This window comes from Parasteatoda tepidariorum, chromosome 9, assembly GCF_982258835.1.
Source record: "Parasteatoda tepidariorum strain Cologne lab strain chromosome 9, Ptep-v5.0, whole genome shotgun sequence".
Lineage (NCBI taxonomy): Eukaryota > Metazoa > Arthropoda > Arachnida > Araneae > Theridiidae > Parasteatoda > Parasteatoda tepidariorum.
The window spans coordinates 59,655,637-59,671,566 of NC_141763.1; the positions used below are offsets into that span (position 1 = coordinate 59,655,637).

At 27.6% G+C, this 15,930-nt stretch overlaps 1 protein-coding gene across 1 annotated transcript; it reads left to right on the forward strand.

Moving 5' to 3' along the window:
• Positions 1–12,656, forward strand: LOC107456627 (splicing factor 3B subunit 4). Its single transcript, XM_043050916.3, has 9 exons — positions 1–45; positions 1,559–1,642; positions 3,517–3,662; positions 4,748–4,876; positions 6,068–6,248; positions 7,114–7,422; positions 8,597–8,779; positions 10,599–10,706; positions 12,468–12,656. The coding sequence occupies exons 1-9, from the start codon at positions 12–14 to the stop codon at positions 12,587–12,589; spliced, it is 1,296 nt and encodes a 431-aa protein (XP_042906850.1). The 5' UTR covers positions 1–11; the 3' UTR covers positions 12,590–12,656.
• Positions 12,657–15,930: the final 3,274 nt, after the last annotated feature.

Here is a 15,930-nt window from a genome sequence, read left to right on the forward strand (position 1 = left end):
ATTGTATAGAAATGGCTGCCGGTCCGATTGCAGAAAGAAATCAGGGTATGTTTAATTTTTGTGATATACTACTTAATGAAATCTTCATTATACATTGTTTGACTAAATTTTATATTCAAAATTAGTTTTTCTAAGCTTTAAGATTGTTTTACTTTTTATTTTGTAGTTACGTTCAATGCTTCCTTAGCCGCTTAAAATGGAAAATGCATAGTTCCGTCTAATGAATATTGTTCTTCTGTGAGGAAATTAAGCCGGTCCTCAAATATTTGAGTATTAAAATGATGAAATAAAAATAGCATTTCTCCGTTGTTTTTTTTTTTTTTTTTTTTTTAAATTCTGAACGGAATTTGTGAAAAAACATTTTGTTAAGGCTGCATTTTATAGATAAAATAATTTGTGCAGAATCCGTTAAAACAATTTGAGAAGGATATCCGTTAATAATTAATTAGTAAAGTTGAAGCGACGTGACATCACTCATCATATTCTGCATTAATTGTTACCATTCATTACGCTTCAAAGTAACCTGCTTATATTTCGTCAAAGTGTTGGATATAAATGCCTTTTGTTTGAAATCAAAAAGGGTTCTTTTCCTCTTCAGAATATTTCCTTAAATATCTCACACGGAAATGGTCATGTATCATCATACCAAGTATTTATTCTATTATATCATTTCGGTAATTTATGTCTATTTTTTCACCACGGAAAATATGTAAGGATTGCAAAAAACCATAACATTTTTCCCCATACTCTAGTTGTTATTTACTTTTGTGGACTCTCAATTACTCTTCTATTTTAATGTTAGACATATTGCCACATAATTACCCCATTCTTAAATAACTTGAATTTCGTCATCATTGTATTGAGTGTAGTAAAGTGCGGCGTGCTCTCTGCATTCGCTTATAGCACTGTGTTTCAATAGGTAAGGCTTAATTTAGCTTATCAAGATTTATATGAGCTCTGAGGCTCTTCTTCAAATTCAGCATGCTTCCACCGAATCCAACAGGAAACTTCTCATCATTGTTTTTTTAATTAAGTTTCTCACTGTTACAATTTTTTTGTTGTTGCCACTTTTCTATTTCAGGGGTTATAATAAAATCATTAAACTATTATTGATGCCAATGCTGCAAAATTGTTTGTGGTAATAGGTATCTTATATACTTCTATTATTCTTATGGTAATTTGTTTTTTATAACTCCTCAAAATGGCTAAGTATAATTTTTTCAAAGAGTTTTTGTTTTTCTATAAAAGATACATATATTTTATAATCACTTTCACAAAGTGAATTGTAAAAATTTTTTCTACCATTATCACTGCTTCAAGTTTTATTTCTTTATCATTTTTTACAATAAAATTTAATTTTTTGCAATGATGATTGCCAAATTTTAGTCCACCTGAGCCTTAGAGTATTCTTGAAGCTTAGATCTTTTAAGACTTATCATTATCATGGTAGTGTTTATATTAATATTTATTATTTTAAAAGCACAGAATTTGCTTTAGATTTTATTTTTAGATTGATTTGAGTGTGTTAATATTTTCTCATTAATAAAACTATCCACAGATGCAACCATTTATGTGGGAGGTCTTGATGAAAAAGTCAGTGAAACTATTTTATGGGAGTTGTTTGTTCAAGCTGGTCCTGTTGGTAAGTTATATTAAGTTACTGAATTAGTTGAAATTAAGTTTTCTAGTTGTTTCATGCATGGAATTTTGATACTGTTTGTGAAGTTTTGAAGTTAGAGGAAATTAAATCTATACTTTTATATGTTATTATACTATATTTATTTCTTTGAGGTCATTAGTATTGTTTTCATTGACAGATATGAGATATTTGTGCTATTACTTATGTTTTCTACACTAATCATAAATTTAAACTTTATTGTTTAAATTATATTCACATTATAATTTACATACTTAGATGTGCTTTTAAATTTTCCTTCTATTATTTAATTGGTTTTATTTGGTCAACATCACGTTAGAGCTACAATAATGGACTTTTCATAATGGACTAGAATTCGTCTTTTATGATGATCAAAGCACACTGCTGACATATACGCTCACTACACTACAATAATTGATTGTAATAGGAATGGATATAGTAATCACTCAGCCTCCACACAATGTTTCCCAATCTTCCAATTAAGCATTTAAAATTCAATATCAATACTGATTATGGAAAGTTTAAGCTTTTTTCTCCCGAATGTATTAGTTTAAGCTACTGAGAACATATTTAAGACAATGCTCCGAGGATTAAACACGATATCATAAATGTTGGTGCCAATTCTGCAAATGTTGTAATTTTGTTTTTGAATTTTAGTTAAAACTTTGTAGTTAAACTCCATATCTAGCTTATGCTCTGATCAGTGTTAGACCTAGTTACATCATCTCAAATTTCATTCCCTTCAATTATATTTGGAAGAGAAAAAAACCTTTCCCACATGTGCTGATTCCCCCTATGCGACATTGTCTTAGAACATTACAGAGTTCTTGCAGAAAGATTTTTTTATTTGGGAAGCAAAGAAGTTGAGATTTTTATCTACGGAATTTTTCAAAATATTACTTTTACTGCAGAACTCCCCCCCCCCTTCTGCTGAATTATATTCAAAAAATGCCTTTCTCCCATATCGGAGGTGGAATAAATGCTCATGATTTTTTTCTACTTTCTTTTGAGAATAAAAAATTTCCACAATGACTGGTTTTAGCTAAAATTTCAGATTGATATTATGAAAAGTAATTTCCAAATAGCAAAAATTTAAAATGATTAACTATGCAAATATTTTTTAGAACAGGAGAATATTGCCAATATTAGAATATATATTCTTTGATATTTAGATTTAAAAAAAAAATTCCTTAATTTATAATTAAAAAAATGATATGGTGTTCCATTCTATACATAAAGGCTTTTTTGTAAACAGAAAGCACTTCTGTTGCTTTAAATTAGCAACATATATGTTTGCTACTATTAAAAATTTCTTTCAGAAAGGTATTAGTACTAGAAAGAATTGTCGAGCAAAACTTGAAAAAATTCAGCCACAGGGTACTGATCTCTTTGTCACTTTTGTCATTTGGTTCGCTTTAGGTTTGGATTGTGCATGAGGCCACAAATTTGTTGTGCTATCCCTGCTGATCAGTCTTTATACAATTAAAAAGAAAATATATATTATAGAGTTCATATATCAAAAATTAGATTTTTTTTATATACATAATGCAAAGTTTTGCAATTACACCTTTTTTTTTAGGCATTAATGTCTCGTTATGTTTGTAATGTTTCAAATATAATTTAAATGATCTTTTAGGCAGGGTTCTTTGATTTAAATCAACTGATTTTTTTTTACTACAAGTACTACTACTACATTTATAAAATTTAAGGAATTATAAATGTAAGGTTTTAAGGCCTTTAAATAAAATGACTGATTTAAATCAGCAAAAAAAGCTAGTTTTTTTTATAAAAATAAAGAAAAAAATCACAGGCCTTGGTTTAAGGTTATTGAATTTTTCAAATTTATTGTAATTTTTCAGTGAATGTGCATATGCCTAAAGATCGTGTTACAGGCCAGCATCAAGGGTATGGCTTTGTTGAATTCTTGGGCGAAGATGATGCAGATTATGCTATCAAAATTATGAACATGATAAAACTATATGGCAAGCCTATAAGAGTAAATAAGGTAAGCATTTAATCTGTAAACTCTTTCTATTCAAAAATTTTTATGCATTTATTTTTTTTTTTTTATTATGTATACCACATTAATTTACTTCAAGTATATTATAACTCACAACTTAATATTATCGTTTCTCAATTCTGGTTACCCAAATTTTTCGTAGAAATTATTGTACCTGTACATACTTACTGCTTCATACATATTATCAAAAGTTATTATACCTTTCGTCAATTGGAAGAATTCAAGAATTATTATCACATACTTTACTAGATAAAAATGCTTTATAAAATTTACATGATAATTATTACTTGCATAATGCACGACTGACTTTGCATATTTTCATTCTTATTAACTGTTTCTTGTTTATATTTATGTAAGAAATCGTGCAGCTTCACAATTATCCAATTTACTAGTTGATTTTCGGCAACTCGTCTAAAAAGTAGCTTTTTATTTCATTCGGAATTCTAGACTTTATTTGATTCATGGCTACTTAATTTTTAAATTCATCAAAATCCTTTATTTCCATACAATTTAACTATTCGTCAAAGTATGTGATAATTTTAAAGCCAAAATCGCGCCATGAAGAAGTTGCTCAAAGGGTAGCTGAAACCTATTTAGTTACACTTTTTTAATATGATCAAAATCGGTCATGTTTATTTATGTATTTTATTTATTAATATATTTATTTTTTACTTTTGTTACCCATAATTTTTTAGAAATTCTCTACTAATTACAATTTTAAATTTGATAAGTTTATTTTAAATCTAAGAATTGGATTCACTAAAGTCAATTTTGATCTGGAAATGTATTTCAGGGAAATACACTTATATTTTATTTTGTAAAATTTCTTAAAGAATTTTTAATTTTTTTTAATTCTTTGATGCAGCGCATACATTAGCTGATAAAATTGCTGGTTATTCTTGATTACCAATTCTATTGAACAATTGAAAACATTTAAAATTCATTCATACTCACAATAATTTTTGATCTTGTATTGGAATGAGTCCTTTTTTTGTTCATTTTGTTTAAAGTTTTGTATATCCTTATGAGTTATTTTTTTTTTTTTTAAATTTCTGCTTTTTATTTTATAGGCTTCAGCTCATCAAAAAAATTTAGATGTTGGTGCAAACATTTTTATTGGCAATCTAGATCCTGAGGTTGATGAGAAGCTTCTGTATGATACGTTTTCTGCTTTTGGTGTGATCCTCCAAACTCCAAAAGTATTTTTTTCTTTTCTTTTTTCAAATTTTAGTTCAAAATGTTTTATAAATTTTTAGTTAATAATAATGGTTCTTTATTGATCATGTCTGTTAATGCAACCTCAAGAATAAGCCTTATTTCCCAAAATGTTTTCTACAAGAAATGTTTTAAAACGTAAAACTTATATGTATAATATATATATTGAAAATGAAAATATATTATATTAAAAAATTGCTTATTTAAAAAAAAAAACACTTGATGTAAGTTTTTTAAATAATATTTCGCCAAAATAATAAATAATAATTTCGGACAAAATAATATTTTGCCTGGAAATTAATTGCTGCTTTTTCAGGATTAAAAAATTGCCTTCTCTCTCTCTCTCTCTCTATATATATATATATATATATATATATATATATATATATATATATATATATATATATATATATATCTTTTATAAAAGTTATTTTTTTATTCTTATAAAATTTAAGAAAGTTTATTATGCTTTTTATGATACGTAAAGTAGCTTTTGAAGTTGCAGAATTTTCTTTTTATTCCAGGGGATAGAATTGTTCAATTTTAAAATTAAATTTTTTTTTTTTTTTACCATGCTTTCTAAAAAGTGTATTTTAAAAAATAGTTATCTTTACATGCATATAGCATCACACATTAATATGTATGTTTATAAGGGAAGTAAATATGTTAAATGAATAATGAAGTTATTTCAAAAACTTTATATTTTGTTGAGAATTAAAACAAGCTACCGATATTGAATTAGAAAAAGGCATTTTACTGGCCATAGATAGATAGAATTCCTGGTGACTGGGGCAGATAGAATGACTGGGGCAGAAGGGAAAAGGATAGAAAGGACACCTAAAACTAGCGAGGCACAAGATGATGGAGAGGGAGAGAAAAGAAAGAGCCTGGATTAACCAGTCGGCAAGAAGCTAGAGGGAGACTGGGGATATTTCGAAATCAAAAGCCTTTGAAGATGTTGAAATGGATATAAAAATTTTAAATCTTAAAAATTGGAAAACTTTTGTTGTATATGTGCTTTTTTGATGTAACTGTTGTTTTATTTTATTTTTTTGTATCGAGACTTATCCCATACTTTAATTGATTTTCCATTTTTTTCTATTTAGTGTAATTTTTAACATAAAACATTGAAAGTATTATTTACTGAACTATTGCTTGATTTTTTTTTTGTATAGATTATGCGAGATCCAGAAACTGGAAATTCCAAAGGTTATGCATTTATAAACTTTGCTAGTTTTGAAGCGTCTGATGCAGCCATTGAAGCCATGAATGGGCAGTATTTGTGCAACAGGCCAATCACTATTTCTTATGCTTTTAAGAAAGAATCAAAGGGTGAAAGACATGGCTCTGCAGCTGGTAAATTTCATTCTTATTTTCTGATTGTTATAATTTTTCCTGAAATACTTATTGTGAACTTCATACATTATGTAATTTGCAACATTGAGTGGTGGACTAAAGCCCACTCTTCTTCAGATTCATTCATACCAGCTTATCTCAGAAGAAAAGGTATTGTCATCTTCATGCAGTTACTCTAAAAATTATGGAGTCTTAAAATCCATGACCCTCTTGGTTAACAACGAGTGGTTGAGAGAGTACTTTACAAACATTTTTAAAAGATATAAATCTGATAATTTTTGAAGAATTTTCAGTTTACCTTAAAATGCTTTACAAAGCTTAATAACATTTTAACATTGAGACTACCCTGTAATACTATTATTACAAGAGCTTAAAATTAAGAAATAAGAAAAATATTTATGAATTTTCAGCCAACCCCGATATGCCCTGCAAAGTTTCATCAATTTCAAATATTTAAAATATTATACTATTATAAATAACACATATTAGACATTTAAGACATTTAGTATATTTTATTACAAAAGTTTGGAACTGAGGAGGTTAAACTTCAATTATTCATAGCTTTTTTTTTTCTTTTCATTTTTATGAAGCGGCGGAAATCCTTGAATCAAGAAAATTCATTATAAATCTATTTAATTATAGTTATTTCAGTATGTGAAAAGGTAGTTCCATATAATTATCTAGTATAAATTTTGAAAAAAAAAATCCAACTAACTACTATGATTTTAAAAGTCATTTAATAAATGTGAACACTACTGTTTTCATTTGAATTGAATTTATTAATTATAAAATGCATTTTGAAAGATATTTATCTTTTGAGAATTATGTTATAACTAACAAATTCTGCTTGCATTTTGATTTCCAGAACGTCTGTTGGCTGCTCAGAATCCCCTGTCTCATGCTGATCGTCCTCATCAACTGTTTGCTGATGCTCCACCTACTGTTGGTGGTCCAATGCCTGTTCCTACTCACATGGTTCCTCCACCTATGCCTCCTCCTGGTTTACCTGCTCCTCCACCAGCACCCATGCCAACAACTACAGTGGTTTCTACGACAAGCTCTCTACCTCCACCCCCACCATTGCCTCCAAGTTCCTTGCCCCCTCCTCCACCATTATCTATGAGGCCGCCTATGCCACCACCACCATCACAACCTCCTCCGCCTCCACCATCATGTAAGTTTCAAATATTTTTAATTTTTTGATTAATTCTTTACTCTCTCAGGGCTGATTGTGCTCCGTAAAAATCCGGATTTCCGGATTTTTCGTTAACCGTGATCCCGAAAGTTTCCGGAAATCAAATTTTCAAAGGTGGAACTTGAAAACACAGTTTATTTTATTTGCTTGTAAGGGAGAGCCTATTAAGCTTATATTCAAAATTAATATTCATTTTTTATCAGTATATGTAGTTATTATAATCGTAAACTCAAGAAAGACCTATTTGTGAACTTCAATTACTTCTCCAGGTCAACATAGATATGTATAAATGGTATAGGTATGTGTAAAATTTTAAATATATTTTAAGTAAACTAAGAAATATTGAGAAAAAGGAAAAAACCTTGTTTAAATTTTTTTCTAATTGTTTGATTTAAATTTTTTTTTTTTAACTCACAAAATTTTCTGCAATTTTGACTTGGGCTCACAATCACCCCTGCTCTCTTTCTTTTTACTAGTTTTATGTTTACATATTTTTAGAATTGTGAGTAATTTACAAAAAGAAATTTATTTTATCTTATTATCCATTTACATTAATTTAATTTATAAAACTTTTTTTCTTTTCTGGGTAGGTGGGAGAGATTTTAAAAATTTTACCACAAATCTGAACTTAAATGACCAAATTTATAAATTCTGTGTTTATTACTAATAAATATGATGAGAAATAAGTGAAAATAGCTCCCTAGTGATCTCTCTTCTTGACCCCACACTAACCTTTAATGTTACCCACATATTCTAGTGCACAACAGCCGCGACTGAGGTTTCTTTACATATGAACTAGTTTAAAAGCGTTACAAATGGATCCTGTCTTGTTACCCTTTTTGAACCCTTAAAATGTGTGACCGATGTCACCGCAGTTCTGTTGTACAAGTTTTACCTATCATTATGGATTTAAGATTGACAGTCCCAAATGGAAAGAGGGAACACATTTTGTTCATTTTCTAAAAGAGGGAAATGGTGAATCTTTAAGTCTAACTTTTTTTTCTTCTAAGAATAACAGCGCATTTCAAATCCTAATCACAAAGAAATTATTTTTATATTCAGAGTTGTTCAGTAACAAGTCTAAGTGTTGTTGTTTTACTACAGTTGTTTTGGCTTATAGTTAATATGACATTTTAATTTGTATTATTTGTAGCTCACATGCCACCTCCTCCACCTGCTCCTCCAGTTTCATCATTTGGTGGAATTCCTCCACCACCACCTCCTTTACCAACAACAGCTGCATCTCAAATACCTGCTCCACCCAGTTCAGATGCACCACCACTTCCTCCAAAAAGTATAGAGCAGCCACCTCTTCCACCACCACCTCCTCCTATTGGTAAGTTTTATTAGATTGTTTTGTAACTGCCTATTTGGATTTGATATTCTGTGAGTGTTTAACTGGGTGGTCAGCTCAGATAGAAGTATGGTGATGTGGTCTTCTGAAAGTAACTGCATAGAATTTTAAGTTATATTGTAATTATTTTAACAGCAAGAGTTTTATTGAAATGTTTCATATCAACTTTGAATGTGAGATGTCATTTAGTGTACAAAAATTAAGTAAAAAAAAAATCTCTTAGTGATTGTAGGCTTGCTATTATTGGAAGTTTTCATTTGTACCATAATGATTATTTTTTATGCAGAAATTAAATGGTGTGTATGTTTTGTCTTAATCTTATTATTGCCTTAGCTAAAATTTATTTAAAAAGTATGCTTTGAATAGTACAATTCAGATATTCCTTTATTAATGTAATTTGTATAAGCTCAGCTAATCGGTCCCTAGATTGAAAATAAGGTAATCCAGTTTAAAAGAATAGAACATAAAATTAGATTCAACTTTTGTAGAGCAATCTGAATAGTGTAGAGCTCCCAAAACCTGGGGGGGGGGGGGAATAAAAAGTGGGGTCAAAATTTCCATAGTGTAAAAATTTATGTATTTAGTTTATTTTATTGTTGTTTTACTTGGTTATTTTATGAGTTTTCAAATCCAGATATATTTCCACATAATTTGCAATAATATTTGGCAGTACCTTACAGCAGTTTTGTTCTCCTCAATATCTGTTTAATAATTTCTAGTTTCAGTTGTCTCATCAAAATTTGTCATGAAATGTCATGATTTTAACTATTTTTTTTAAAAAAATCATGAAAAGTCCTGGATTTAGGTCACTGAAAAATCTAATTTTTAAAATGGAATTTAACTCCCTCTCCACAATTTTAGGGTCTTCCGAATATCTGAATTTGTAACAAAATCAACACTCAAAGTCATATTTTATTAAAATATAAAAAGTTTTTATCATGTTCTTAAAAAACTATGGTGTTCTTTCAAAAAGATGAAGGAAATAAGCATCATTTCTAGACCGAAATATCTTTTAAACTTCTGTGATTTCAGAATTATTATTTTTTATTTTATCAATTTAAAATTCTTCCTGAAGCAAGCCAGTCATTGGCAAATTTTTTTTTCTCTGAAATGAGAGCAGAAAAATCAGGAATATTTCTTTCCTTTCTAATGAACAGGAAAAGTATATTTAGAATATAATTCTTCAGTAGAAAAAATAATTTACTCAGCTATTTTATTGTTCCAACTCCTTCTTTACACTGTTTTTTTTTTTTTTTTTTTTTTTTTTTTTTTTTTTTTTTTTTATATATAAATTGATAAATATGAAGATGCAGAGTATAACAATTTTGGTTATACCTATCATTTTAATTAATATTATTATAATGCTTTTTAAATTTGTTATTCTATTTTTGTCGGAGAAAATAGTAACTTCGTTAAGTCATGAAAAGTTCATGGAATTAGCCATGGAAAGTACCATGCAGTTTTTATGGTTAAAAAATCAGAAAAATGTTAGAATATCTCGCTTATTTATAATATTTAAGGTGGGACACCTCTGTGGATTTGAATTTTACATCATTTGACTGTACATATCTTTGAGAACATTACTCCAGGTGTATAAGATTTAAATTATGTGATTGTAAAAGACTTAAAGTTCTGAGTTTTTTAAAAATTTCTCAACAATGCTTTCCCTGAATTAAAAATCTCAAAATTATTGTTTTATTTTTGATTTGATATAATTTTATTTCAAAAGGTTTAGGAATGTTTGATTGTGCTAATATGAGATATTTATAATGCATGGATCTTGATCAAAATTTCATTGCAGGTATGCCTCCAAATATGCCACCATTTCCTGGTCAAGGCTTGCCTCCTCCTCCAATACCTGGAATGAGGCCTCCAATTCCTGGAATGGGTTATCATTCACAGCCATTTGGTAATTAGTTTTATTTTTATTAACTCAATAAAAAGTTTTTTTAAAGCTAACCATATTCATAATATATCTATAATTTCAATGAAAATTACTTTTAATAATAAGTATAAGTAATGTTGTTTTAAACTGAAATTTATTAGTTTTAACCATAAATTTAAAGTTTTTTTTCAACAATTCAAGATTTTAGCTAAAATATTTAAAAATATTTTTAACTAAACTTGTGTTGTGCTGGATTCTTATAATAATTTAAAGCTTATCATCTTAATAAACAAGTGTTGTTGAAAATTTCAACTTCTGTTCTTTTTTTGTTATTAAACTATTGTGAGATTTACGATATTCTGTTGTTAGTTGTCACCCTTTATGAACCCATTTGTTTCTGACATTGTTATGCATTTGTTAACATTCATTTGATTTTTTATTATTATTACCAATATATGATATTAATTACAAAAAGATTAGAAACCTTTTTTTATTTATTATAATTTTTATACTGAAGACTTCAATAATAAGATTAACTCTCCTGCTTACTTCACCCTAAAGAAGCTGAGAATAATCTTTATGTGGCAATGCTATACTTTTTAAGATTTTGATGCCGTTAAACATTTTATTAAAATTTAATTGAGTATTTGCTTATACTCATCATAATGGTTAATGAAAGCAATTAATGATGCTTTAGCTTTCAAAAATATCAGCTGTAATATGAACATTAAGAAAAAGTTTAAGGTTATAACTTATTCTATTTGTAACCTTTAATAATACTGGGTTATACTTTTAAGATTATTAACCAGTTCAAATGTCAATTTTGTTAAAAAAAAAAAAAGGGGGGGGGAGAACATTGATATAGTCAACTTTAAGGCTGTTCTCTTATACCTCTGCTGTCATGTTAAATCATGCTTGTTAGTAAATATTGTACTATTTTTATAATGGTCATCTAATAAAATGAGTGTTAAGTTTTATCCATCTCCAGCCAGCACCCTTTTTAAAAAATATGAAATTATCATATTAATTTTAAAAATGGCAATATGAATAAAATAAAAAGTGTTTCTTCGATTTTTTTTATACCACAAACTTAACTTCAACCTCTAACACAGCATTGAAAATTGAGAATTATGCTATAATGTTAATGATTTTCATCTAGTGGGAAAATCTGGAAGTTAAACTTTTGAAATGTTTAGTCTTATTAAAGTACAGACAATTTTTCAAAGATATATTTAATTTAAAACTAAGGCTTTATTTCAAGTTCAAGGCACGAGAACTGTGGCTTTATTTAATTTTCATTTCTGAAGAAGCTTGGAAGATCATGTTCTATAATTTTACTTTTATTAAAACAACATGAAAAATGTATAAAATCAAATAATTTGAAAGTAATTCTGTCTCTCAGTTTAGAGGATTTGGACACACCTTTGAGTCTAAGGTCTCTACCAAATTCTCTGAAAGGATTTCCAAATTCACTGAAATGCAATTTCCATGTAGGGTTTGCTTTCTTCAAGTGAACACTGGCTTTATATTCTTGTTACACCCAAGTGATCTTTTTTCCCTTTTGTCTATGCATTAGACTCAGCTTGTAATACTGATTTTGCTAAGGATGTAACATAGTTTGTTTTTAATGCAGTATATTCGCTGCTCCTCTGGTTTCACTGGTCTCTGCATTCAGCCAACAAGCAAAAAATAAAATTTTAGAAATATAGAATTGAAAAATACTTACTTAAAAACTATTAAATTATTTATTATCTTTACATGTTTTACACTGAGTTTCTTTTACAGGGCCACCACCTCCACCATTCCCACCTGGTCGTGGTGCTCCTCCTATGCCCCCTCCTCCACCTGCACCAAGAATGAGAATGCCACCTCCACCACCTCCTCCTCCACCAAGTTCCGCTCCTTAAAACTGATTTTGTATCTAAATGAACTTTTATAGGAAAAGACTTTAAATAAATATTTTGTTTACTTGTACATGGCATTTATTTATTTCATTCTTAAATGTTTATATCATCAAAAATAAATGAAAAGAAAACATTAAAGACATAACTAATCAATAAAAATTTCCTAATTTTTATAAAAGTAATAAATTTTTTTTATAAATATGTCAATCAAAATGAAGGAATAATAATCATGAATAAAGGACTTTTCTAGCTGGATAAACAATATAACTGTCAACTAATCCTGAAATATTTAGAAATAATAGATCTGGAAAAATTCAATCACTGAAACTTTTTTTTTTAATGTGCACTAGATCTATTAGTTTATCATAATATTTTTTATTTATTTCAGAATTATTTAGAAAAGTAATATTTTTTAGCTTTTAAAATGTTCTCTTCTCCTAATAACTTTTAAGAAAAGTAAGAAGTAATGTTATTTGATATCAATATTACGTGAAATTAATATTTTCCTATGTAAATTTTTGATTCAATAAATTGAAATACTGCTCATGAGAGGATTTAAATTGGATAGTGGCGTTTTTCGATGTTCTTTGAAGAAAAAGAAAAAATACTAAGACTTTTGACATAAGAGCCACGAACTTAGCTCGGCAAATTTACACTGAAAGTTAAAATTGAGGAAAATACTGTGAGATCTTTTTTTTTAATTATTATTACTAGAGCCCGGACTTTGATGACCTAAAAAATCTCAACTAATGCCCTTAAAAACTGCAAAAAATTCAAGAATTGCGCAAAAAATGCCTTAAATAAAATAAACATATTGAATTAAAAAAATATTTTGGTCTTTAAAATTATTTTGAGTCATTTAAAAATTCTTACAAGTATTAGAACAAGTATTGCAATGTAATACTTGTTCTACGTTCATTAAAGTTTGAAAAATATGTTTTATATCCTAAAATAACAAAAAAAGGAAAATATATTGACACCAAAATATTTTTATTTTGTATAGAAACTTTAATGGATATAACAACTTCCATCTCATAATATTACTAAATATCAGAATTACATTGGATTATTAAATGTTTCTTGATAATTTGAAATGTAAGCGAGCGTCTCTTGTCTGAAAGTAAATTTTCATTCCTGCAGAAGCTTCTTTCAACGTCTATTGATCTTGTAGGTGCGTACTTGAAAAAGACGGTCTCACTTACTTACAATTCTTCTTCAATTTGAAAAGATTTTGCTTCACCTGTTAATATTCTATAGATTTTCTTCATTGTTTGGAAGCCAGTGTAATAATGAAAATTGATAAAAAAAATAGTAAAAATTGGAAAAAATTAACAAAAAACTTTAAAAAATGCATTAAAATGCAAAATACACCCCAAAATTTAAAGAAAAATGCCCTACAAATCTAAAAAAATGCTCTAAAAGACAAAAAATGTCCAAAAATGCATAAAAATGCAAATGTCATCAAAATCCGGGCCTTAATTATTACTGTATAACTGAAAAACATAAAATGTATTAACAAATTTTTTAATAATTAAAAAAAATTAAATGAAAAACCATTTTTTTTAACTAAAGATATTTTTGAAAAAGACTTCAACATCTGAAAATTTAGAGCTCAAAGTGCATTGTTGTATTTTTTTTTTACATATGACTGACCTTCTGGAAATTACACTGGAATATTATTTAAAAACTTCATTCATGAACTTTCTGCTAAAAGTGTCAATTTACAGCCAGAATTCAAGTAAAATCTTAAAACACCTGCTTTAATTTATTTTAGCAAATCAGGTAATGGTGTTGCTACTGTTTTTTCTTCTTCTCCAAATTAGACTTTTCTAAATAGTTAATTGGCTCTAAAAGAAGTAAACCATGCTATAAATTTACATGAAGTGCTAGACAAATTTTCCTCTCAGAACAAAGCTGTCATGGCTGGGAAATGTTTTTACATATTGAATGAAATCCATTTACTGTTAATAATCAGAGCTAGAGCAGATTCATAAATCAAACCTTAAATTAGTTATAAATTCATACTATACTATTTTAATGCCTTTAAAAATGCTTTTTCTTTCATTCGTGCTCCTAACTTTAAAGAACATTTTGCAAACCTGAAAGTCTGTGAAGATGCTTTCTTTTTTAGGTTCTTAAAATTTTCTGTTTTTACGTGTCTTACAGGAGAATAATCTGTTATTGTAAGAATGTTGATAATGACAATGTTGAAAAGTTTTTAATTTTTTCCTGATAATTTTATTTTAAGTAAGGATGATGTAAACTCTAATTTCTATTTCCTTGAAAATATGCAGATATTTTTTAAATATGTCGACTGCTTTCCTGGTTAAAAAACTAATATTGAAACTTTTTGATGTTATAGTTTTTGGTTCATTATTTTCAAAAGGAACAATTACAATGACTTATGTTCACCTTTAAGCATTAAAAAAATATATTTTTTTTAAATCTAATTTAAATGTATTAATTTTCTTCAAATTTCTACTCTGCTAAAATTTTTATTTTATAGATTAGAAAATTTGCATCTCGGTGAGTATTCCTAATTTTAAACGAGCACATCAAACTTTTTAAAAATGAGGGGATAAAATATTAAATATAGAAATGAAAATTTTCAGCTTAATTAATTAACTCAAACTATATTTGAGAACTGTATAAATTTTTTGGTGTTAAAAACATTCATAAATATTTGTGTTTGATATTGACTATATAAATATCATTTCATTTTTTCTTTACTTCTTAAATATATTAGAAACATGGTTTCAAAGCATTACTTTTAAGTCATTAGACATTGTTTACCCGTAAACTGAGAGACGAAACAAAAACAGTCTTAAGTAATTTTTGTTTTATTTAAGCTAATCAAAAATTAATAGTGAAAGTTTAGATTTCCATTTCATTGATGCTGCTATGTAATTGTTTTTAGATTATCCTTTGTTAAAACCACACTAATGCAGGATAATGATATCTGAGATGATATCCACACTAATAATGATATCTGAGTTATTAAGTACTCATTATCAAAACTAATTAATGTAATGCGGAAGAAACATTTTAGAATCACAGATATGTAGGCTTATCAAACCTGACTTTACAAATTTGCTAATTGTAAACATTTTATGTACTATTTATATAGTAAAATTTAATATCAATAGCTTAAGATGATATTCTTCTTTCCCGAACTAACATATGATAAACAATATTAAGAATTTTTTTACCGAATTTGAAAACAGTAAAAAATTTATTTTTTTCATTAAACATTTATCAAAATTGAAACAGCCAAAAATTGGAAAAATCTGAAATTTTTTAATGATTTGTCAGTATGTGTTGGCAAAAACTTAGTTTAGTTAGCA

What these genes read in the sequence shown, in the direction of transcription:
- LOC107456627 (XM_043050916.3), top strand. Translation starts at nt 12, where the DNA reads ATGGCTGCCGGTCCGATTGCAGAAAGAAATCAGG. An exon ending in ACCACCACCTCCTCCTATTG is followed by an intron (nt 8,780 to 10,598) that starts GTAAGTTTTATT and finishes ATTTCATTGCAG; the next exon opens with GTATGCCTCCAAATATGCCA. An exon ending in TTATCATTCACAGCCATTTG is followed by an intron (nt 10,707 to 12,467) that starts GTAATTAGTTTT and finishes TTTCTTTTACAG; the next exon opens with GGCCACCACCTCCACCATTC.